The sequence below is a fragment of the Archocentrus centrarchus genome, chromosome 9 (genome assembly GCF_007364275.1).
Source record: "Archocentrus centrarchus isolate MPI-CPG fArcCen1 chromosome 9, fArcCen1, whole genome shotgun sequence".
NCBI lineage: Eukaryota > Metazoa > Chordata > Actinopteri > Cichliformes > Cichlidae > Archocentrus > Archocentrus centrarchus.
The window spans coordinates 1,463,642-1,486,575 of NC_044354.1; the positions used below are offsets into that span (position 1 = coordinate 1,463,642).

Consider the following 22,934-nt stretch of genomic DNA (forward strand, 5'->3'; position numbering starts at 1 on the left):
AGCTACTTCTGTTGAACTTATTTTGCTGTAAGTCTGAGAACTGCTTTGGTTTAGAAAGTTTTCAAATGGAATATATTCACACTATATCAGACTTTTCCTGCTGTTTTTCCTGCCTCATATAAATTTATGAACCAGGCTGGAGTCACTTTTTGGTGACTGTTTGGAAGCTGCATCTCCCTTCTTTATGCATATCCAGGAATGACTGTAAATACTACATTAAACTTAATAATTTGTCATTTGACAATCATGATTTAAATTCTAATTCAGTTCAAGTGTAACTCAGACTAACAACACGCTTTCTTCATTATGGATAAAACACAAAGCTGTTAGCAAAGCAAAGTGTGAAGGATAAAAGAAAAAGGTCCTTACACAATATCGTTGAGCTCCAGCATGGTGTCAGGAGGAGGATTGATGAGGACGTAGGACAGCGTGTTCTGGTGGTCGTTCATCTCATCTGTAAAAACAGACAGAGACGACCTTCAGTGCTGCTCTGGAGCCCTCCCTCGTCCCCCTCCATTATACAGTACATCAGCCAGGAAATGAGCCTTTTATTCACTTAATATGACACTCCCCTGTTTTCAGCCTTTCAGGCAGGACAAAAGTAAAGTGACCCACATAAAAGAAACGAGCAAGTGGTGCAAAAATCTGAGACATGGGGATAATTTGAGAGGTCCTTGTTACAACTATTAATGATCATTTAACTAAATTTAGCATTTACATAAATTAGTATTTTGACTATAGCCTAACTGCATTTTGGATTGATAATATTGGTATTTAGGTAATGTTATACTTTCAGATTCAAAATTTGAGACACTTAAGAATGAATGTTAATAAAAAGTTGAAATTGCTCATTTGAAATACAATCCCATTTCACTAAAGAGGGGGTATTTTTTACTACTGTTACACAAACTCTGTAAGGGGAGGACAATAACTGCTGTAGTTTTGGGCTTCCTCTTATTGTATTTATTTGTTTCATAAATGTTTTCAATGGGCAGATTTAGCACCGCCATGAAGTCCAGCCTGCAGCAAAGTAAATGAACAATTAATCAATTATTTAATTCTAAATTCCTTTTCATTTAATTTCAACAAAATCTCAAATTCATTTTAAAAATTTTACTGTTCATTTGCAAAGCATTTAATCCCTTTTTTAAATCAAGTAAACACTTAAAAATACTGATAAAATTGATAAATAAAACTTTTAGCAATCTAGATCCTGTTAGCTGTAATCTTTTACCGCATCAAACATTAATTATAATCACTGAAAACATTAACAGTTGTAACAAATATCTTTTATTGCTTCCACAAGAAATTGTTTTGCACTGTGAAGATCTTACACTGTATGAAGAGTTTAACCTTTATATTTCCAGATGAGTCATATTACGTGTGTGTGTGTTAATTATGTCTGCATGTATGTGTGTCGCGTGCTCTCTGTCAGTGTCTCCTACTTGTGCTGTGTGATGGACGGAGGAAGGAAAAGGAGGGCACGTGTGTCTCCATGACAAACCCACCTGCTTGTGGCCCTTTATAAAGCCAGGCGGGGTAAAAGAGAGAGAAGGGCTAACCGTTACTGACAGGGCACTTTGTGGAACAAGGGGAGGCCCACATGCTGCCAGCTGACCCCATGCGCAGCTTCAGAACGGAGCCGGCATGCAGGCAGCGTCCGCGGCTACTCAACAGCTCGATCTGAGTCGCATTCCTTTTATGTCCTGCGCATTCCACACGGGACCAGCAGGCTGGTAAGGCGGCAGGTTGCCATGCTAACTGACGACACTCAGCCCCCACCACCACCAGCACCACAACCCACCCTCCCCCCGAGTGACACGTGACACACGCACAGACAGAAGAACATGCTCCAGCATCCGTCAGACTGGACCAAACGCAGAGCGACTCAAACCAAACAGAGTGAAGCAAAGCACATTGGGAGTGTGAGAGTGGAAGAGGTCAACCTGCTGCTCTCAGATCTGTTCAGTTACACTTTACAGTTACTGTAATTGTCTGCCCCGCATCCACAAATTGTTACTGCAGACTACTCAGTTTATTAGATATGAGTTATACTATGGCCACAGATTCGTGATTGGTGGGCAGCTGAAGAAAAATGAAGGATTTATTGTTATGGCTCTGTAATCCGGCATAATCAAAATGATTTGAATGCTCACTTCTGCCTGTGTTAGATTGGCTTCATATTTAGAAATCAACTAATGAAAGGAAAAGACTCGAATCCTGTTGGATCCTCTCGGAGCTTTTATGCATTTTGTTGTCTGTGCAACTCCAGAACAGCCCAAAGCTGTTCTGAGGGAGCGCCTGCAAACCTGGCCTCTTACATGATGACCACAAAGCATGAGGGGGTCACTGAGGGGACACTCCACATTCACAAGGTGGAGATTTGTCAGTCATGAGGTAGCCCCAACCCCCCCAAAAAAAGCATACCCTGCTTTATTGCCCCATCAGGCTCTAATGGGGACCATAATTTACAAGTGCTGAGTTAAACAAGCCTTGAAACCACTGATTAAGACTATAAACTCATTAGGAAAGTGTTTCTGAAGTCACTAGAGAGCAGTAGCATCACTTTCTGTAGACTTAATACAAAATTATTAAAAATCTGATCTGTTTTTGCAACCAGAGGAGTTTCCCCATTGCTGGTCCTGAGAAGGCACTGTGAATCATATACTGTGACCTTTAGTCACCAGACCTCAAGCAGCAAATGAGGGACTATATCTGGAAAAATGTTGTTCCACATTTCCAGCAGAGTACTACAGACGTTTAGTATTTTCTCCTTCTCTATGTTTTCCACACAGTGGTCTTGGAGTGCACCTTTTGCATAGTTACATCAAAGTGAGAAGTCAAACACTGGAGGTCAGCAAATATAATATTTTCAGTGAATGTTAAGTTGCTCTTTAAATAACAGCGAGAGTACTTCAGCGTGCTGGCGTACAGAGCCATGTGATGCACTACCAGATCAAAAACTCTCAGATGTAAGAGAGCTCAACTTCTTCTTTGGGTAAGTGACCATGGTATAAAGTTATAATACAGTCTGAGGCGCACTGATGTGAAAGTAACAGACACAGTCGAGGAAAAGAGCTCCGCTTCCTCCAGTATGTCGTTCATTTTCTACATCAGAACATCTCTGACACACGTTGCCTTTCATACATTGATAGTCTACAAATATCCTTCCATCCACAGACATAATACGCTCCGCTCCACTCTTTAAGCCATACTCTGATGCCCTGCAGTACTCTAGCCATTTGGGACGTCACCTCACGGGAACACAATGCAGAAAGACCAGATAGAGATTGAAAAAGAGAGGGAGAGAGTAGAATGAGACAGCGAGAGACTGGCTGCTGACCTACTGCTCACTCTGGCAGGGGACACGCTCACATAAAAACACACGCACGCTCAGACTCATGCAGTAAAGTTGCAGTACTGTGTTCAACCAGCTAACCTGGCAGCCTGGTCCCCTCTGTATATGGGCGCTCTGAAATGTCCTGCAACTCTAAGCAACGGCAGTCACTGTTAACGTCAGCGTCCTAACGTTTTCATTTATACTCAGGTATAAGTTGTACATCAACTACAACAGGTAATGCAAAGACTAAAAAAGATCAAATCTACAATTAAGCATTTTCTTTCTTTTTTGGTGGCTAAAAACTATTCTTCATTGGATGCTGGCGAAAGGACAAATTCCTTTCTCCACAAGATGGACGTAATCACTCACATGTTGTAAATGAGTTATAAACAGGACACAAATTACCTTGCAAATATCCTAGATTTACTCGATTCATGACATCACTCGCAGTGAGATTAGAAACATCCTCTACAAGCCAAAGGGGGGGGGGAGACAGAAGAGGCAGAGAAAGAAGGGGGGTTAAAAATAAAACAGAAAAACAAAATCCAGAAAGAAAACGAATGAGGCAGGCAGCGAAAGCATTTGCAGTTTCAAAGAAAAAACTTTTAAAAGTGTAAGAGCAATGCAACGAGGCCATGCATCAGTGTGTGCACAGAATCACTTCCAAATTATTAATCTGTCATTTCCTGCTGCAGAAATCCTCACTGACATTCATGGTTCTTAAGCAGATCTTGAACTTCAGGAGTTCTTCCTGAAACGTATTTAATCAACACATTACAACACATGTGGAGCATGATTCTGCTTTTTGTTCTGAGGCGTGAAGCTGGGAGAAGGCAAAAAAACCCCCCCAAAAAACCAAAGGAATAAATGAACCGGAAAGAATGCAGGCAATTTCAGTCTGTAATTGTAGTCTTAAATGCAGCTGAGACGAAGTTCGTGCTCCTGCATCCTCATGCATGATGTGTTCACATCCATATGATGGTATGATCATGACTGTGAGGTGGTGTGTCTGAGTTATGGCACACGGGAGTCTGATGGCTGTGAAAGTGATGTGAAAAAAAAATGAGGTTTTCTGGAGGTCAGTGATGATGCAGGGTGACGTTAATGATCTGGACTAACAAGACTCACAGCACTGCGTCTTTACAGGAAATGAGATGACATAAAAAAAAATAAAAAATGAGTGGAATACAGATCAGAGGGTTAAATAATTTTGTCAAACACAGCTGCTTGCACTGCAGAAATAATTTAACCATCTGAGAAAAAGCATCAAGTAGTGAAGCAAAAGAATCACCTGAACTCTTCAGGCTCTAAAGTGTCCTTGCTTTTATAGTTTATGAATATACTTTACCATCAGGCTCAAAGGTCCTTTTTTTTTGGCCCTTTTCAATTCAGTACATGCAACCATGTTGAAGCTATAGGGACAGTTTATCTTATCTGAATCTAAATGACGTAGCACAGCAAGACTGAAACTTTGGGTGCTGCATAGATATGAACAGACCACTTTGAGATGGCCCCATTTTCATTACTGAGCAGCAGAGCATAGCCCAGGAAAACCAAATGGTGGTAACAGAGCAGCTAACTGAGGAAGGCAACAGCATTCTCAAATACAAGAACATGTTCTGCAGCTGTTGGTACCAATGATGCCCAGGCTGAACCAAGGCCATCACGGGTGTTCCTCACATAAGGCAGCAATAACAGAGGTACATGAAATCAGTCACATGCTATTCTCGATCCGAACACAAAACAACATTTTAATCTTGAGCCTGTCCCAGCTTCTTAAATTCCTTATATGTTATATAAACTTTGGTTTTTGGATTATTAATAAGACACAAGAAGGCTAAAGAGATCTGTCGGGGGTAACATGTTTCACCAATTTCCCTTCCAGAAAAAGGATAGTGAAAATATTCTGCTAATCATTAAAAGGTGCTGTATGAAAGTACATCGACTGCTAACTGGACAGGCCCAGTCTAACCAGTCTCTCGTGCTGAATGGCCAGGGTGCTTCAATGGCGAACGTCATGAATCAGGTCTCCACCCACTGCAGGTCCCCCAGCTCACAGCAACTCACCGAGAGAGAAAAACGAGAACTGAGAGAAGCAGCTGAACGAGATCAAGGACGACCACACCTCAAACAAACTGGGAGGCGGGACGGACCTTTCAGAATAAAATGCTTGCATACAGCACCTTTAAAGAAACTCTCTTTCAGAAGCTGAGCTTTAGAACTGGCTTCAAACTGCGATCCTGTGTGCGACTGAAAGTTTCCTTCCTCGAGTTTCTTAGGCTTCACTTACTGAGCTTTAACTCAACCAGTTACACGATTTCTGCATCCAAAGCGTCTGTGACCTCAAAGGCATGTTTACAGAACTGAGACTCCAATCTGCAACGAACATTATAATTTGCATTATTGTTAATTTTCTGGCACATTATGACTAATATTTACAAATTAAATACAAATAAATACAATTGTACATTGTGAACTCCTGAACTGAGCTAAGCAATATCTTTCAACATAAAGCATCATGCACAACATCAGCTGTTCCGCTCACCGTATCCCACGGTGGGGAGGCCCAGGTGCTTCATGCGATTCTTGACCAGCTCGGACAGCTCCTGCCGCTCGGAGCGCCGGTAAAGGTTGAGTCTCTGCTGCGAGATGCGCTCCGCTCTGCTCGACGGCTTGACGTTCTTCCTGCTCAGCCGCCGCGCCCACTGCATGCTTTTCTTCCTTAGCAGCGGATGCTCTGATTGGTCGCTCGCGGTGGAGTTTCTGTAGCCCGTCTTCTCCTTCCAGGACCCTCCACGATCACGGTGCTCCTCGCCCTGCTCCACGTTGATGGACACCTGAGACTGGAATAGTAAGGTGGAAGTGTAAATGCTGGATTCTGTGAGGAAAATCGTATTTTTTTCCAGAAGCTTGCATTACAAGAATATGAAGGAAATTAACTTTTGATATTCTGAAAAAAATACCAGTAAGGTATTTTTTCATCTTAGCCTGCTTTAAGCCAAAAAGGAGACAGCTAATAAAAGCAGCCTGTTTGGATCTTACCTGTACATTACTGTCCTTGGACTGGAATATAAGGACAAACAGACATCCAAACAAAAAGAGATGCAATGAAAGATGAGGCCATTCCGAGCAAACAAATTTGATCTTTGAAGCCTCAACATGAGCCTGTGGAAGCCTTCGTAAGTTGCATTTACTATTTCAATTATTCATATATTTATTAATGATGGAATGTGAGAGCTGGTTAGTTTGTCTGCACTTCTTATTTGGAAACTTGTGATTAATCAGTAATTAGATGGGAATGCATCCAACAATGTTAACCAGTCAATAAAGTGTCCATTTCATCGCTTGATGTGAATTTCTGTCAACTGGAACATCTCTGTATTATGAAATGGAGAGTATGTGTGCAGACTCAAAGGAAAGAAAGGCCATTTAGGGAATGGGAAACAGAAGCTAAAGACTGCAAAGCAAGAACATCAGCGAGAAAGGAGCAAGAATCAAGCAAAAACTAAAGGAGGGGATGAATGACAGCAGGGAGCTAAAGCCAAACCAGAGGCCGGCCAAAGCTGACACCAAACCCAAAGTCAGGATTCAGCCACTGAGTATCTGATCAAAGCGAACTTGCCTCTGAGGTCGAGAACATGTGCGACTCGGTGCGGTAGATCCCGATGGGGATCTCGGCACTGGAGGAACAAAGTTTCTGAAAGAGTCTGCCGTAGGTCCTGATCCACAGGTCCTCCTCTGTGATCTTCATCTAAGGTGACGATAAAGTCACTGCACTTCACACATTCATTTACTGACATGCATGAATCACTTGCTAAGACGTAGGAGTAAATGTCCACATACAGCACACAGGTACCCAGAACCAGGTGTGGTGTCCAGACCAAGGAGAAGCCTGATGATGGCGATCATGTAGTCCTTCACAAATGACTGTGAAAACAGAGAAAAGGTGTTTTTATTACACTAAACAGTTTGTGCATTTATGTCTATACGCGCCCCAAAATATCAGTACTGTTCATTTAAAGCGAGGAATTGCTTTGTTTCCCTTCCGATTTTGGTGTTTAGTTTTTTTAAATGTGTCCACATTTTATATCCCTGAGGGAATTTTTCTTTCCAACACCTGCAATAAATCATTTTGTCCTGTGCATTATCCTCATGAATATTTAATGGCACCAATGTTCTTTTGAAGGCTTTTCATTTAAGACTTAAACACTTAAAAAGACGCATTTACTTTGGACAATAAACTGCACCTTACTAGGAAATCCTGATGGAACAGCTGTTACCTTTTTAGACACAGAGGAACTAGTGCATCACAAATTCTAAGGCCGAAATCGCCCACAGACAGGTCTATATTTATCTGAACTCCATAATGAACTAGTTCTGTTATCCCACCTGGTAAAGCAGTGTATCCAGCATGCTGATACTAAACACCCTGCCTGCAGCGAACGGCAGCCGGAACATGAAAGCCAGGTTGGAGCCCTTATCACGCTCGATCTGAAAACAAAAAGGAGCAGAAAAATATTTGAGAAACAGAAACACAACTCTCTTCTTCCTCTTTGTTTACTGATCTATTTCTCTTTTGCTTTTTCTCTCCAACAAAAAAGGACTTTAAGCATGCAGACAAGCTCAAAACACCTGCTGAAGTTCAAACTGAGCCTCAGAATTTAAGTGACTGAGTGTGACATGGTTGTTGGTGCCAGATGGGCTGGTCTGAGTATTTCAGAAATTGCTTATCTATGGGGATTTTCCCACACAGCCGCCTCTGGGGTTTAATGGGAATGGTCTGGAAAAAAGAAAATATCCACTGAGCGGCAGTTATCTGGGTGAAAATGCCTTGTTGATGCCAGAGGTCAGAGGAGAATGGCCACTCTGCTTCAAGCTGATAGGAAGGAAACAGCAGCTCAAATAACCACTCATTACAACCACGATATGCAGAAGAGCATCAGACACACGGGCTACAGCAGCACCTGGTGCCACTGCCAACAATCAGGAACAGGAAATGTTGTCTGATGATGAGTTTCGATTCCTGCTGCGAGATTCAAATGGTGCGGTCAGAATTTGTCCTAAACAACGTGAAAACGCGGACCAATCTGTTTTATATCAACGTTTCAAACTGCTGCTGCTGGCGTAATGGTGTGGGAAATATATTCTCAGCACACTTTGGCCCCTTAGTAAGAGCTGAGCCACATTTAAAAGCCACAATCTACTGGAATGTTGCTGAACATCGCCATCCCTTTATGACCACAGTGGCTGCTTCCAGCAGGATAACACACCATGTCATAAAGCTCAAATCATCTCAAATTGCTTTAATGAACATGGCAATGAGTTCAGTGCACTGAAACAGCCTCCACAGTCACCAGATCTCAATCCAATAGAGCACCTTTGGGATGTGGTGGAACAGGAGATTCACACCACGGATGTGCAGCAACTGCTTGATGGAATCATGTCAATGCAGACCCAAATGTCCGAGGAATGTTTCCTGGCTGAATCTGTGCCATAAAGAATAAGCAAGGCGTACCTAAAAAAGTGGCTGAATGAGTGCATATATATATCCATCTCTTTGCTTCTGAAGCCAGAGTTTTAATATGCAGCGGAAGGAGAAAACAATGAGTTAATTTATTCTATACTTATTGTGACATATTTCATAGTGAAACAATAATGGAGCAGGAGGAAAAACAAGCTAACCAACAGGTGAACATAAAACAATTTGGGCTCTTCATACGCTGTAAGCTATAATGTACAACCCAAGGAGCTTACACTTTCATATTTCTCTATCATCCAGCTCTGGCTGCACTGCACACTTTTTCATCACTCAGAGACAAGAAAGCAATCTAAGACAACGAGACAACATGAATCCCCCGTCCTGAAAAACTCACCTTCTCCAGTTTGGAGAGTGCGAGCGAGTAGCAGTCCTTGGCTCTGAACTGCATGAACCTCATGTTGGACGGATGCGTGAGCTCAGTGATGATGCTGAGACTGGGGAACAACCTGAGCAGGGAGCAAACAAAGTGAGAGAGGTGGCAGTGGGTGGAGGGAGAGACACAGTGTGGCAGAGATAAATGCTTTTAATTTTAGCTGCTAAATAAATGAGCAGTTTCAGGGTTTTGGCAGCTGTGATTTGTCTTTGAGATGAGCTCCACCTTTCCGTAACCCCCCCACCTCCTAAAAGCTTAAATTTCCTGTCTGGCTTTGCTGTGAGAACAGACGAAGACATTAATTAAGTGAATCTTGGGCCAAAACTTGACTCTCCAACTCATAAATAATCAGGGTGTTCTCACACATGGTCATCTACACTGTGCCTGAGAACATTTGGCCCCCGAAGTTCACTTTGTTAAGTTTGATTGCTGCACACCGGTTTTTTCAGATTTGGACGTGGTCATGCATCTAGTGTGATCACTATCTGCACCCCAACATGGAACTCCAACACGTCCTCGGTGACGGCTTCCTTTGTGAAAATCGCTTTAGTGCGTCACGTCTTCCTCAACCGAGCCACACAATACATGAACCTTTTTCTCTGCAAGGCCACATTTAAAGAGTGTGTGTGTGTGTGTGTGTGTGTGTGAGAAAGAGATAAAGACCAAGTCTGAGAGAAAGGAGCTGAGATGATGAGACAAACAGAAGTGAACTTCAGGCTCAGATCATTATGAGCAGATCCGTGAGAGAGGGAGGACATTGTGCTCAGGGATGGTACAAGATAGCTGTGCCTGGTGGGACGGTTATCTTGTACCTGAGCCCTAAAGTTTCTACTCAGTTAAGCAGCCGCGCTGTTACCTGAACATGGTCTGGACATTGACGATGGTCTTGGCATCTGCCATGTAGTCTTCCTCAGCACTCATGGTGCTCTCCTTGTCCACAACGACCAAGTTGTCGGCGTAGATGATCCCACACTGCAGCAGGTTGTCCAAGCTGTCCCATTCAGAACGCAGCAGTGATTATTAGATCATGACATGTTAGAAAACAGTAAATATAGTAAATAAAACCCCAATTCCGAAAAAGTTGGAATGATGTAAATAAAAACAGAATGCATTGATTTACAGATCTCACAAACCCAAATTTATTCACAAAGAAGATCAAAACATATCAAAGGTTTGTCGATGGTCTGCAGCATTTAAAACAGGCAGAATTCTGTGATGGAAATCATTTTAAATCCCCAAAGCTCATTAAAACAGATTGAGGCAAAGTGGAAAACTGTTTTGTGGTCAGACGAATCAAAATTTGAAATTCTTTTGGGAAAGCATGGATGCTGTGTCCCTGACGATGCATTTTTCAGGGAAAGCCTTGCATATTTCAGTACGACAATATTAAACTGCTAAAATCTATGAAAAACAGCTCGGCCCTGGGTGCTTTCACCAACACACCATGAAACAAAAATACGACAGATGACCCCGGACTGAATGAGACAACGTTCCTCTCTCGGTGTCCAGCAGCTGCTCCGCTCCATCTCCAGACTGTTAAAAGAAGAGGGGATCCTACATGATGCTAAACACGACCCCATCCCGACTCTGAGACGTGCTGCTGCCATCAAATTCAAAATGAGCAATTATTTTTCCTTATAGTGCATGTTCTCATTTTCTGTTGTGAATAAAATATGGGGTTATGAGATTTGCATTCTGTTTTTAATTTATATTTTACACAGTATCCCAACTTTTGTTTGGATTCTGAGTTGTATTAAACTAATTTCTCACTAAAATGCCCAAATTTGCCTCAAACAAGGAGATGAGGTTTTTATTAAGTGGATTTTTATGCGTGAATAAATTACAAAGGGCCAAAAGAAAGTTTTAACATACCCAGGATACATTTCTGTTGTCTGGATTTCCTTACCCTAACATCGGGAATCAGAAGGTTTTTATCAGCTCGATAAATTAAACCGCAATTTAACCATCTAGCAGCAGAGCGGCTGATTTTACAAAGGAAGATGAAACTATAATTTCACACAACACAGGCTGAAAGCAGATAAATCAGAGGTATGAGTGTCGAACAGGAAAAACACAGAGCAGTTTTTCCATGAGTGTGTCTGCGCTTTGAGTGCTGTGGTTAATAAGACTGTAAAAGACCTACTGTATTAATAAAGTTTAGCCTCTGTGAAGGCAGAAAGGAAAGTCAGCAAAAATGCAGAGTGTGTAATCAGCATTACAAAGACACAAAGTAATACAATAGATTATAATTGGTATTTCATTAAATTAATATTTAGATGTGCATAATGCAGCCCCACTGTTTTATGGTCTGAGAGAAAAAAATAAATGTGTTAAATGTAAAAAAACAACATTATTGTAAAATTGTTTGCAGTAAACATAAAAACAATATCAAGGATTAAACTTTGATCTAAGAACAGAAACTATATTTCTTACTAAAGCTCATCAGGAAGCAAACTTTGGATCCTCCTCCTAATCTGCTGTTCCAACCACTCCTCGTTTTCCATGACAACTAAAATGATCACATTTACGAGGCTAACGGTTACATTTTAATTCACCGTTGTCTCCCTAAAGCTTTTATTTTTGTGAGTGATGTTTAGACTAAATTGCTGTGGTGAATTCCTCTTTGCATCGTTCATTCTTTTTTGTTTGTTTTTATCTTGACAGCTAAATTACACATTAGTGACGTCTTTAAAGTTCAAACTAGCTACCAGCTACTTTCACTGCTTCAGTCCAACACTGACCGCGCATGAGCTGAAAATGTGCTGGCTTTAAGATGCTCATCTGAACATCACTGGAAAGCATCACTCTGTCCTTCCTCATTTATTTAAAATAAATGTATTTTGCACTCAAACTGCTACGTGTGAAGAAGCTGTTGAAAGGTGAGCAAAACCTAAAATTTCTATAAAACCTGAATCACATCAGCAGCATTGTTTTTAACATTTTAATCATCTTTCAGGGCAGCAGAGGTGGATTACAGTGCATGTAAGTTATTGTATAACTGTATTGTCCTGGAAAAAAAAAAAATTCATACATTAAGTTAAAAAACACACTCATCTGATTACCTTTTATAACATAAATACTTACTTATCAATTGTGCCAGCCATGAAGTAAACCATTGGAAAGCAGCAAATGGCCTCTAAGAAATGGTTGTCTGGCCTGCAGGAAACAGGAAACACGAACTGAGCATCCCACACTAATTATCTTTATAATCCCCACTGACTGCAACACTGTACAAATAAATCCTTGAAATTTGCTTGTTGATGAGAGCAGGAAAGATTTGCTTGAATTCATTAACGACAGAGAGAAATTCATTGTTTAGAGCAATTGGAGGATTTATCAAAACTGCCTCAGATTTACTGTAAACTGTATTTCAGAAGCTGCAAAAACGAGGCCAAAGTTAATGAAGCCTGCAGAAAAAAAAGGCCCACTAAAACATGCAGGCACTAAAATGTATACATGCCCCAACATGCAAATACGGCAGACACATGAATAATGAAAACAAACAAACAAACAAACATAATTTCTTCTGTTTTCAACTGATTGACTTCATCCATTTGAAATTTTACCCCAGAACTTCACCCCAGTTTTCTGCATGGTGAACTTTCTTTAATAAATGATCCAACTTCTGCAACTTTCTGCATTCTGGGGCTAAGTTAACATCTAAATCCTTCAAGGTATAATAAACAGGCCTGATGAAGATATATTATTGTCATCTTCGTGCACCACATCATTTTTAATCAATGTCAGTCTCTCAAATTGCTAAAATAATGAACCTATAGAAAAGCGCATGCATAGCAATAATGATGAACCAGTTTTATCAACACCTTGCAGTAACACAAATGGAGGGTCTCGCGAGAGCCTCATTTATTGGTTGAAATACAGTTAACATTAATTACTTTAAAAAATGAAAACTAATAAACAGTGGTCTGCATGTGTTGGATGTGTTAGAGGCTGAACTGCCTTACGGGTAGTCCAGTAGCAGCACTATGGGGTTGAGCTCCTTCCTGGGCCGATAATAAGCCCGCAGAGGGACGATGAAGTTGTAGAGCCCGTTTCCGGCGGTCTCTGCAGACACGATAATCAGTTTATTCTTGAAGCCATAAGCCTTGGCATCCTCAAAGCTGCTGTGTGTGCAGCCCTGGATGGAGACAGATAATTCAACAGGACTTCAGTCTGGGTTTAGTACTCCTGTGGACTCAAGAAACAAACTGCACAGCAGTTACTCACCACTGCAATAAAACAGATGGTTAAAAATATAAATGCACGCAATATGGATTTTGCACAGCGAGTTTGGGTGGTTAAGTCTCACCTTGTCGAGGCGAAGGCAGCAGAACGGAGCTTTCTGTGGGAGCAGGTGGCACAGAGTTGGAGAGCTACCGATGTAGGGTGAGTTGGGGGGATAGCCTTTCACAAAACTTATGAAAAGAAACAAAAAGAAAAACACTTAACTGACCTTTAAAGCTAGACAGAAATATCAGCCAGATATCAGCTATCATCTATTTTATTATATTTTTTTTATTTTTATTTAACTTAAACATGATCTTGATGGGTCTTTCTGACTGACTGCTTCTGCCTTCTTTCATTACTACTTATTATAAACTATCTGCATGAATTACTGCCGGTTTATTGTTTCTGATTTTCAGTTTGTTATTAGATGCTGCAGATGCTTTGCAATAATTACAGATGTTTGTAAGCCTGAAGGACTAATTCCATTACAAAGTTTATTTATTTTTAATCAAGTCTTGATTGCGTGTCCGTTTGGTTCTGTGCTCCTTGATGTGTAATGCGTCAGCTGCAATTATCCTAATGAGCTTCACGATGTCCTCTAGTTTGCCAGTGAAAGAGATTCCAGTCTCACAGATGTATACCATGGCCACATGATGGCACTGTGGGACCTTGAGTGTTCTTCTATGCAGCTCTGACAGCCCTTAAAGAAGAAAAACTACTCAAGCATCAGAGGGGTGCAGTAGATGAGGCTTACAGGTCAGAGGGACCATGTTGGGTCCAACTTTATGAAACCCACTACTGTCTAACTGCTGTTCGCTTTCATTGTCCGAGGCATCACTACCTAATCTATCCGGCTTATCTCAGTGTTAAGAAAGCACATAGATGGAGAAAACACACGGGCCTTGGCCTACCTCTGCCTTTCACTGTGACTCTGTGTTTAACTGATGAATGAGTGCTAAGAGCAGCAATCAATATACAGGGACACCAAACATGAGCCTCACTTGAGAAAAAATGCTACCCTCCCTGACATGATACAGACATTCATCACTACCACCTAACAGCGTCGTGACACACTGATTACACGCCTATTTTGAACCCATTCATCTCTCACCTTACAGCAGCTGAGAGACAAAGCAGAGAAGGAGAGGTGAGATCAATCACGCACAGAGCAAAAGTGTTTTCACACTTACTCTGAACCCACAGAACCTTCCTCATCTGACTGGTTGGTCTCATCCTCTGACTGGTCACTGAGGAGGTCGCAGGGCAGGATGGAGGCGGAGTCCGCGATTTCGAGAACGGGGGCGATGCTCGGTCTGCGGCTTCCGGCGCCGTTCTCTGTTGGGAGGGTAAGTTTGCCGCTTTCCTCGGGAGGATCGGGATGCTGGAGATCGATGGCTACGGTGCCTAAAAATCATGTTGGGTTATGTTATGACTGCAACTGTAAGGCTGTGCAGAAATACATTTTAATATATTGAAACTTTTCAGCATTTTAGTCCATAATATTCCTGCTATCCTCTCAGCAGCTTGACCTTGAGGAGAAAATGTATTGCTTTCTGAAGCACAGAGCTCTTGATCGACCATGAATTGCATGCAAGCAGGAATGATTTAGCATATTTGTCAATAAATAAATCCCTATGATGTATAGCATACACCATATTACAAATATGCACAATGATTTATCAGGTATTCCAAGCACAATGCTGTTTCCAAACAATTTAGGATGTTTGTCCAAAAAGTACACAGAATTAAATTATATATTTAAAACCTGCATTTATTTAAAAATATACAAAGACAACAACTGTTTTTGTAAATATCACACAGCATCCCAACTTATTTGTAAACAGTGTTGCACAAGATATACAACATGAGACACTCGATATATGTTCTATAAATATATCGATCATTCTGTTGACATATTTCTGATGGTAACTGTGAGGTGTTATTGTGCTGTAAATGACAAAAAAATAAAATGTGTGAATTTTCATGCAAACTTACCAAATGAAGTGGCCTGATCAACTTTCACGGGTTAAAAAACAAAAAAACAAAAAGCACAACACAATAATGTCAGCTGACAGAGTTAAAAAAAAAAAAAATCATGCTCAACAGTCAGTGAAAGCATAACACATCAGCAAGGCAGCCACTGCTCAGCATCCAGAAAGGCCCAGTATGAGTGCAGCTTAGAGCAAACCATCAATAAAGCATCCATTTTCTCTTCTTCCATGGAAACCCTGCAGCCATCAGATTGCGAGTCTGCCACTCACACAAACATAACCTTCCATCTTTCTTTTTTCTCTGCTTCCTTTATCAGCTGCTCTTTTTGTAAACATCCTTTTTTTCCCCCCTCCGCCTCTGGCTTTCAGTCTTACCCATGCTGGCGATGATGCTATGCACAGGTAGCCTCGAGGGGGCGTCATAGAGCCCGGAGACGGGCAGGCCCTTGTGCTTCTCCTCTTGTTTGAAGATGAAAGCGGAGTTCTCCTCCTTGGTGATGTTGATGTAGTAGCAGGTGTCGGTGGCAGCCATGATGTGGCGGGGGCCGGGGTTCAGAAGGATGCTTTTGTTGTCCTCCCTTTTAACTCCGATCAAACACACGCCATACCTGCAAGTGGAGTCCAAATGACACGATGAATTTTTTTTGCTCTAATATGATGAAATCTCACTAAACTGAGCAAGAGGGAAGTTCACTAACTTCTTGTGGGCGTGGAAGGAAGCATAGGTGAAGCTCTTTCCATCGTACTCCCCGAAGAACTTGCTGTCACACAAGCGGATGTGGTAGACCTCGTTTCCAGAGCAGCGTCCGTACGTCCTCTGCCACTGCTCCGGCGATAACTGCCCCTCCCTGAACGAGTATTAACAGAATAATCACTGCTTAAACACATTTGATGTTCTGCTTGTATTTCTGATGTTTCCTTGCTGGTTATAAAGTACATGCTACATTAATAAACCTGATTTAAATGACAGGATCATATATACGTGATCTAAACTATGGCTCAGAATCAGTTTGAATTTAAGAGAAAGATGACTTTTAAATCCGATTACAGTATTTCTCATTTCCCCACAGACCGACAAATCAAGCCTTACGTGACCTTTTCTGACCTCCTATTCGCCGGCCTCCTCAACTCTAGTCACAAACAATAATATGAGACACTGTAAGGTCACTGTAGTAAGATAGATTGTGCACATCATAATTATATTTAAAAGCTGGCACAAATTAAGTCTTCTGTTATCTTGTCAAAACCATAAGCCAGGGCAATTTTCCATAATGGAAATAAAAATGGATGTGTTGTGTGTCTGCTGCAGATTGGACAGTATGTGGAAAAACCCACCCACAGATTTATAGCCTGACAAGAAAAAAGTGTAATGTTCACTGAGTTGACAGTGACAAGTCTGGGCAGTGGTGACAGTGCAGCAGTGAGAGTGTACCGAGTGCACTCTGTGTATCTGCAAAGACTTTGGTGCAGAACACGCAGTCATCCTCCTCCAAAATTAATCACAGAGACACTGAATCTCTGCACAAATATTAAACTCTTTATTCAAAGGGAAGACCGAAAATGACACTCAAGAGAGATATGGTCCTTAAGAACAATATGAGTTTCCCCCAGGGATCAATAAAGTTATTCTTATATGCCAATGTGGGGAGAGCAGTGCAGAACCACACATTATTAAAGGTACTTTTAGCATTTAAGTGTAAACAACATGTAAATAAATGGTGGTGGATACTCACTGCCCTCTGGAGGTGTGAACCAAGAGAGTGATTAATGTGGACGTGGCCGGACACACACAGTTGAGTGCCAACATGGCGTACTTGAACTCCTCTTCACAAACTACGTGATCTGATTGAAGAGGAATAATTTCAAAAATCTTTTAGATTAAGAAAAGTTCTGTCTAACCAACATGGAAAATCTGAAGGTATGAAGTCTTCCCACACTCACCAGCAAACTTGACATGAAATTTATTTTCAGGTTTGAGGATCTGCACGTAGAGAGGGCAGTTTGGAGCAAAGTCCTTCGCAGCCCACGCCCTCAAAATAGTCTGATGATCCTGCGGGGAAAAAAATGGATTTATTTTACATGTCCAGTGACTCATTTTTAAATGCATCTTTTGGACCTTGAAATTTGCTTCAGACAGAGAATATCAGAACATCTGAATATCTCTAACTTCCCTGGCTAATATCAAAAGGAAGCAGAGTGTGAAGGGAAGCTGCTCTTTTTGAAATAATATTTGTCATGAGTCGTTTTACGACCACTTCGACAAATTTCTGTTGATGTGACTCACGGCAGCAGTCCGGTCGACTTCGTTCCTGCTGCTCAGGATGAAGCAGGCCTCAGCATCGTCCATCCTGATGGATGGAAAGAGACACATTAAAACAAAGAGAGTGAATGGCAGGAAAAGAGGTCATTCAACTAGGTGTGAAACATCTCATTTCAACAGATCAATGCTTTAAATTAAAGCCAGGCATGGATGAGTGCTAATATCCCATGACAAGGGCTGAAAAGGTTAACCGCCCTTTTTCTTCTGTGAAAACTGCCATAAGTTAACATTAGACCGCACTGCCTGAAACACAGGAGCTTCTTATTCTTTCACCTGCCTCCACCTCACCCTATCCCGAGCATCTGCCACACCAACCCCGTGCACATCTTTGACAGAGATCTGTCATTTGTATCAGAAAACACACTTGAGGGTTACCTGGCTGTGTGATCACAAATCAGTGCATTAAAAAAAAAAAATGACAGCACCTGCACAACTGCACATTAAAGAGGGATTCTTGGAAAAGAGGAGTGGGACTTCTGGACAAACTTTTTAAAGAAAAGGAGATAAATCATAACACATCATAACATGACCACGAATATAAGGGTATAAAACAACATCTGCAGCCAGGCTATGAGCTATGAAGGGCCCGATTGTGCAGTAAAATATTCTACTGACACAGACAGAACCGAGAGGTTGCTGCTTGTGTGCAGGATGTGCTCTTTGAAGTGAGGAGATCATCAATGTGGAGTGAAATCACATTATACTGATGTGAAAGGAGAGGTCATTCAAGCTGACTTGTAAGTATCTCACCATTTACCAGCATTTCAATGGCTTTGCATCGCCAGTTGAGAAGATACACTTTAAATTACATTCCAAGTCATTTAGCTGAGACTCTTAATCCAGAAAATAAAACGAGTAAAACAAATTAGATTCAGCTACACTGAAACCTGAACCTTTCACCGAGATAACATGCATGATCTGTGCTTAGAGGTGTTGGTCTTAATATGAGGCTCCACGCCGTGCTTTCACTCACTTGGCCCTCATGAGGTCCTGGTCTTTGAGAGCAGATCCTTGCAAGTAGATGACCCTCTGTGACCACAGGGGGATCTGGAGAATTCGACGAACCTGAATGTCTATCTCTGTCGGGCACAGGATCACCACGTAATAGTCCTAGAAGAGAGCATTTTTAAACCCTCATAAATTCATTTGTACAGGACAAAGCCACGTGAATTTTTCGTGATTGAAAAACTAATTTAAGCTACAACCAAATCAACTTTACAGCCATTCCAAGTGCCAGAATCTGCAGGCGAAACACTGTTTTTGTTCAGCGCAAGCTTTTGTTAACAAATGTAGAGCAAAAAATAATTAATAACCATAAAATTTTGTAACATTTTCACAGTACAAAGGTAAAATTTTCATGCCTTCATTAAATACAGGAAAGTTACTCATTGTAACTCATCACAATTCACAGGTTTTTATAATGTATGAAGTACAGAAAGGCAGTGATGTGTTTCTTTTTGTTTGTTTTTTTTGGTTGGCTGGACCAAAAAATGGAAATAGCAATTCTTGTGACTTATGATAAAACGCCACAGCACAAACTTATCTGCCCTTTGATTGGATGAGCTAAAAATCAGCTGATTCTTTGGTTGGCAGGTTAAAACTTTTTCACATTTGCTTTATTTTTCGGCTCATGGTTAAAGTTCACCTTTGCTGGACTGTTGCAAAGCCGGAGTTGTACAGTACAACAATCAGACTTTTCTCACTTGGTCTTTCGGCTGTACCTGTAATCTGGGATGAGCATAGAACTCGTTGAGGAAATCCATCAGCAGGTCCATCTTCAGCGAGCTGACACACAACACCACATGCTTCTCCGTCTGCGCCCGGTGCCGGCTGTAGTTCCCCCCCAACTTCTGGCTCTCCATCCACAGGTATGCTAGTTCTTCAAACTGACACAATGACGACAAAACTGGAGTGATGTCAAAAGCAACAAGAATGAAATAAATGCTGAAAATTGAGAAAGATTTGCTGCCTGGACACGGATGGAGTTCATCTCTATTTCTCACTCAGTTTGCTTCACAGGGACAGAAACTTTTCAGGACATCTGACGGGATGAACCTGTTTGTGATCTTTAAATATAAATAACAGTGTATACGCAGACTAATGATACAGCAAGTGTGAGCCAGCATAACTTGGCCCGAATTTTGACTGACACTTGCAAACTTCTTCTGTAGCCAAAAAAATGTCACAGACGCGAACGTCCAAATTAGACTTTTACTCGCTGTGAGCCAGCATGAAAATGTCATTTCATATCTGATGATACCCACACAAAGGTCATCGCTCGATGCAGAGCACCAAAGAATTCCTTATGATTAAACAGATCCAGCACGAGGCGTGCACTTTAATTTAGTCGATACCTGAAGCGGCAGGACCACCAGGGCAACGCAGATGAGAATGACCACCAGGAGCTTGGAGGGCCAGATCTGCGGCGTGACGTCCCCGTAGCCCACAGTGGAGAAGGTAACGATGCAGAAATAGAAGGAGTCAAACAAAGTCAAGTTCTTCCCCGCTCTCTCCAGATGCTGGATCCCACAAGTCCTGCGTAAAAACAAGGAATTATACAGTGGCACCAGACGCATGTCCTTCGGGTAAAGATGATTAAAATATAACGTGAAAGGGGAGATATTTTACTGAGGCAATCTTCTTCACTACAGTCTGGTCTGGATATTCCAATTTAATTTGACCAAGAAATAAGGCCCAAAGGTCAACCCAGCGTGGGCTCCTGCTCAGTATGTCATTTAAAGTAAAATCATGATTGTTCTGTCAGTTTCCTCTCACTGCTCCTTTAATGAAAGCCTCGGGCTGGAGGAAAGTAAATGTATAACTTGACAGAGTTATGGTCTAAGAAGCGACAACTTTGATTAAAATAACCACCGATGAATAAAGACAAAGAAGGGCAGGTTATTAATAAAATGACTGTTTTCTCTGACATAAACATGTCTCCCTGTTGCTGATCTTCAGCAACTTCTTTACATCATTTTGCTTTTTTCACGGTCTCTTTTAATCAAATACTACCTTTCAAAAACACACTATAAACCTTTGGTCCCATCACTCTGCCAATAATCATGTCTGCCTTTAAAAGATTTTGGAATAGGTACAAGCATCCACTGCTTCTATCAGATGATAAGCCATGCAAACCACCAACTGTGAGATGCTGTTTTGGGGGGGTGTCATGTGGTACAAGGTTCAGGGAACAGATTTTGCCCCAAGGGTCACTAAATGGGGCTGAGAGCGTCAGCGGTTAGAGACTAACAGTGAGAGCAGAGGCTGACTCACCCGGTGAAAACCAGACACAGTAAGGTGCAGATGAGGATGAACACCTGGTTAAACATGGCAGAGTGGGTCCTTTGGATGGCACGATGGAAATCATTCTGAACACAAGAAAAGAGGTTTTTGAAATATCTGCTCTCCTGTGCACAAACTGCTCAGTGCGTTATTCACACCACTGATTGGGAAACGCAACACATTTCCCACTCTGGATAGCAAAATCAAACATTTTCTCAAGAACAACTGGGACAAAAATATTTGCAAAACAAAGTGTTAAAAGGGCCATAATTACGGCCATTAATATCAGAACCAAGCTCTGTTGCTTTAATGTGGAGTCTATCATCTTATTAACACACTATATCAAACAGACTATGTCAAATCCAATGCCCTCTCCTCTTTATACTCCTACATTAGCATGCTGTCCATCTTCCAACGTGGCAGCTCACGACTCATTTTCATTCGCACCTTGTTAGCATGTTCTGCCTGCCACCAACCATCCCCGTGGCCACAGATTCCACCATCTGCCACCCACCGTTTTGGCATGTAACTCTTACTCTGTCTCATCTGAATCACAGCGAGAGCACACACACTGCACCAGGTGGATCCAATGGAATTGCTTTGAATTTCGTGTACCTGTTAAACTCTCCTGAGCAATATTGATACTACAACACCAGATTCCTGTGCACTCTGTTTTATCGGACTGTTTTTTTAATTCCGCATCACCTTGCCCACACTTGAACCTTTCGCTTTGACTCTACTTTCTCTTGATATAAGGCATTTACAACTTAACTTTAAATAATATACCCTCATTAGCCACTTTATTAGGAACACCTTGCTAGTGCAGGGTTGGAACGACCTTAATTCTCTGCAACATAGATTCAACAAATTGCTGGAAACATCACTCAGAGATTTTTGCCCATTTTGACATGATAGCATCACACAGCTGCTGCAGATTTGTTGACTGCACATGACGCAAATCTCCTGTTCCCCCACATCCCAATGGGATGGGACTATGGAGGCCATCTGAGCACAATGAGCTCACTGTGATGTTTGAGATGATTTGAGCTTTGTGACATGCTGTGTTACTAAGGTTAATTATGGAGTTCCACAGGGTTCTGTGCTAGGACCAATTCTATTTACATTATACATGCTTCCCTTAGGCAGTATTATTAGAAAGCACTGCATCAATTTTCATTGTTATGCAGATGATACTCAGCTTTACCTATCAATGAAGCCAGATGACACACATCAATTAGTTAAACTGCAGGAATGTCTTAAAGACATTAAGGCCTGGATGACCTTTAATTTCCTGCTTCTAAATTCAGATAAAACTGAAATTCTTGTTCTTGGCCCCACAAATCTTAGAAACATGGTGTCTAACCAGATACTTACTCTGGATGGCATTACTTTGGCCTCCAGTAACACTGTGAGAAATCTTGGAGTCATTTTTGACCAGGATATGTCCTTCAATGCACATATTAAACAAATATGTAGGACCGCTTTTTTGCATTTGCGCAATATTTCTAAAATTAGAAACATCCTTTCTCAGAGTGATGCTGAAAAGCTAATTCATGCATTTATTACTTCTAGGCTGGACTATTGTAATTCATTATTATCAGGCTGTCCTAAAAGCTCCATGAAAAGCCTTCAGCTGATCCAAAATGCTGCAGCTAGAGTACTGACAGGGACTAGAAAGAAAGAGCATATTTCTCCCATATTGGCTTCTCTTCATTGGCTCCCTGTTAAATCTAGAATAGAATTTAAAATTCTTCTCCTCACATACAAGGTCTTGAATAATCAGGCCCCATCTTATCTCAAAGACCTCATAGTACCATATCACCCCAACAGAGCACTTTGCTCTCAGACTGCTGGCTTACTTG

The 22,934-nt window shown here is 41.4% G+C and overlaps 1 protein-coding gene across 3 annotated transcripts in view; it reads right to left on the reverse strand.

Annotated features, from left to right (window-relative positions):
- kcnt1b (potassium sodium-activated channel subfamily T member 1b) overlaps positions 1-22,934 on the reverse strand; it is a 70,621-nt gene that overhangs the window by 4,609 nt on the left and 43,078 nt on the right. For 2 of the 3 annotated variants that reach the window (XM_030737105.1, XM_030737104.1), the window contains exons 11-28: positions 21,064-21,158; positions 20,145-20,325; positions 19,512-19,676; positions 18,764-18,900; positions 17,755-17,818; positions 17,412-17,520; positions 17,204-17,312; positions 16,169-16,318; positions 15,846-16,078; positions 14,670-14,883; positions 13,562-13,667; positions 13,218-13,390; positions 12,337-12,408; positions 10,109-10,243; positions 9,214-9,325; positions 7,730-7,831; positions 7,184-7,267; positions 6,703-7,091 (exon numbers count right to left, since the gene is read on the reverse strand). In XM_030737105.1, coding sequence (XP_030592965.1) covers positions 6,948-7,091; positions 7,184-7,267; positions 7,730-7,831; positions 9,214-9,325; positions 10,109-10,243; positions 12,337-12,408; positions 13,218-13,390; positions 13,562-13,667; positions 14,670-14,883; positions 15,846-16,078; positions 16,169-16,318; positions 17,204-17,312; positions 17,412-17,520; positions 17,755-17,818; positions 18,764-18,900; positions 19,512-19,676; positions 20,145-20,325; positions 21,064-21,158 — 2,385 coding nt within the window. In that variant the 3' untranslated portion in view covers positions 6,703-6,947. Of the gene's footprint in view, positions 1-369; positions 455-3,745; positions 3,809-5,885; positions 6,219-6,702; positions 7,092-7,183; positions 7,268-7,729; positions 7,832-9,213; positions 9,326-10,108; positions 10,244-12,336; positions 12,409-13,217; positions 13,391-13,561; positions 13,668-14,669; positions 14,884-15,845; positions 16,079-16,168; positions 16,319-17,203; positions 17,313-17,411; positions 17,521-17,754; positions 17,819-18,763; positions 18,901-19,511; positions 19,677-20,144; positions 20,326-21,063; positions 21,159-22,934 lie in introns of those variants that run through there. The other variant, XM_030737106.1, reaches the window with a different exon arrangement.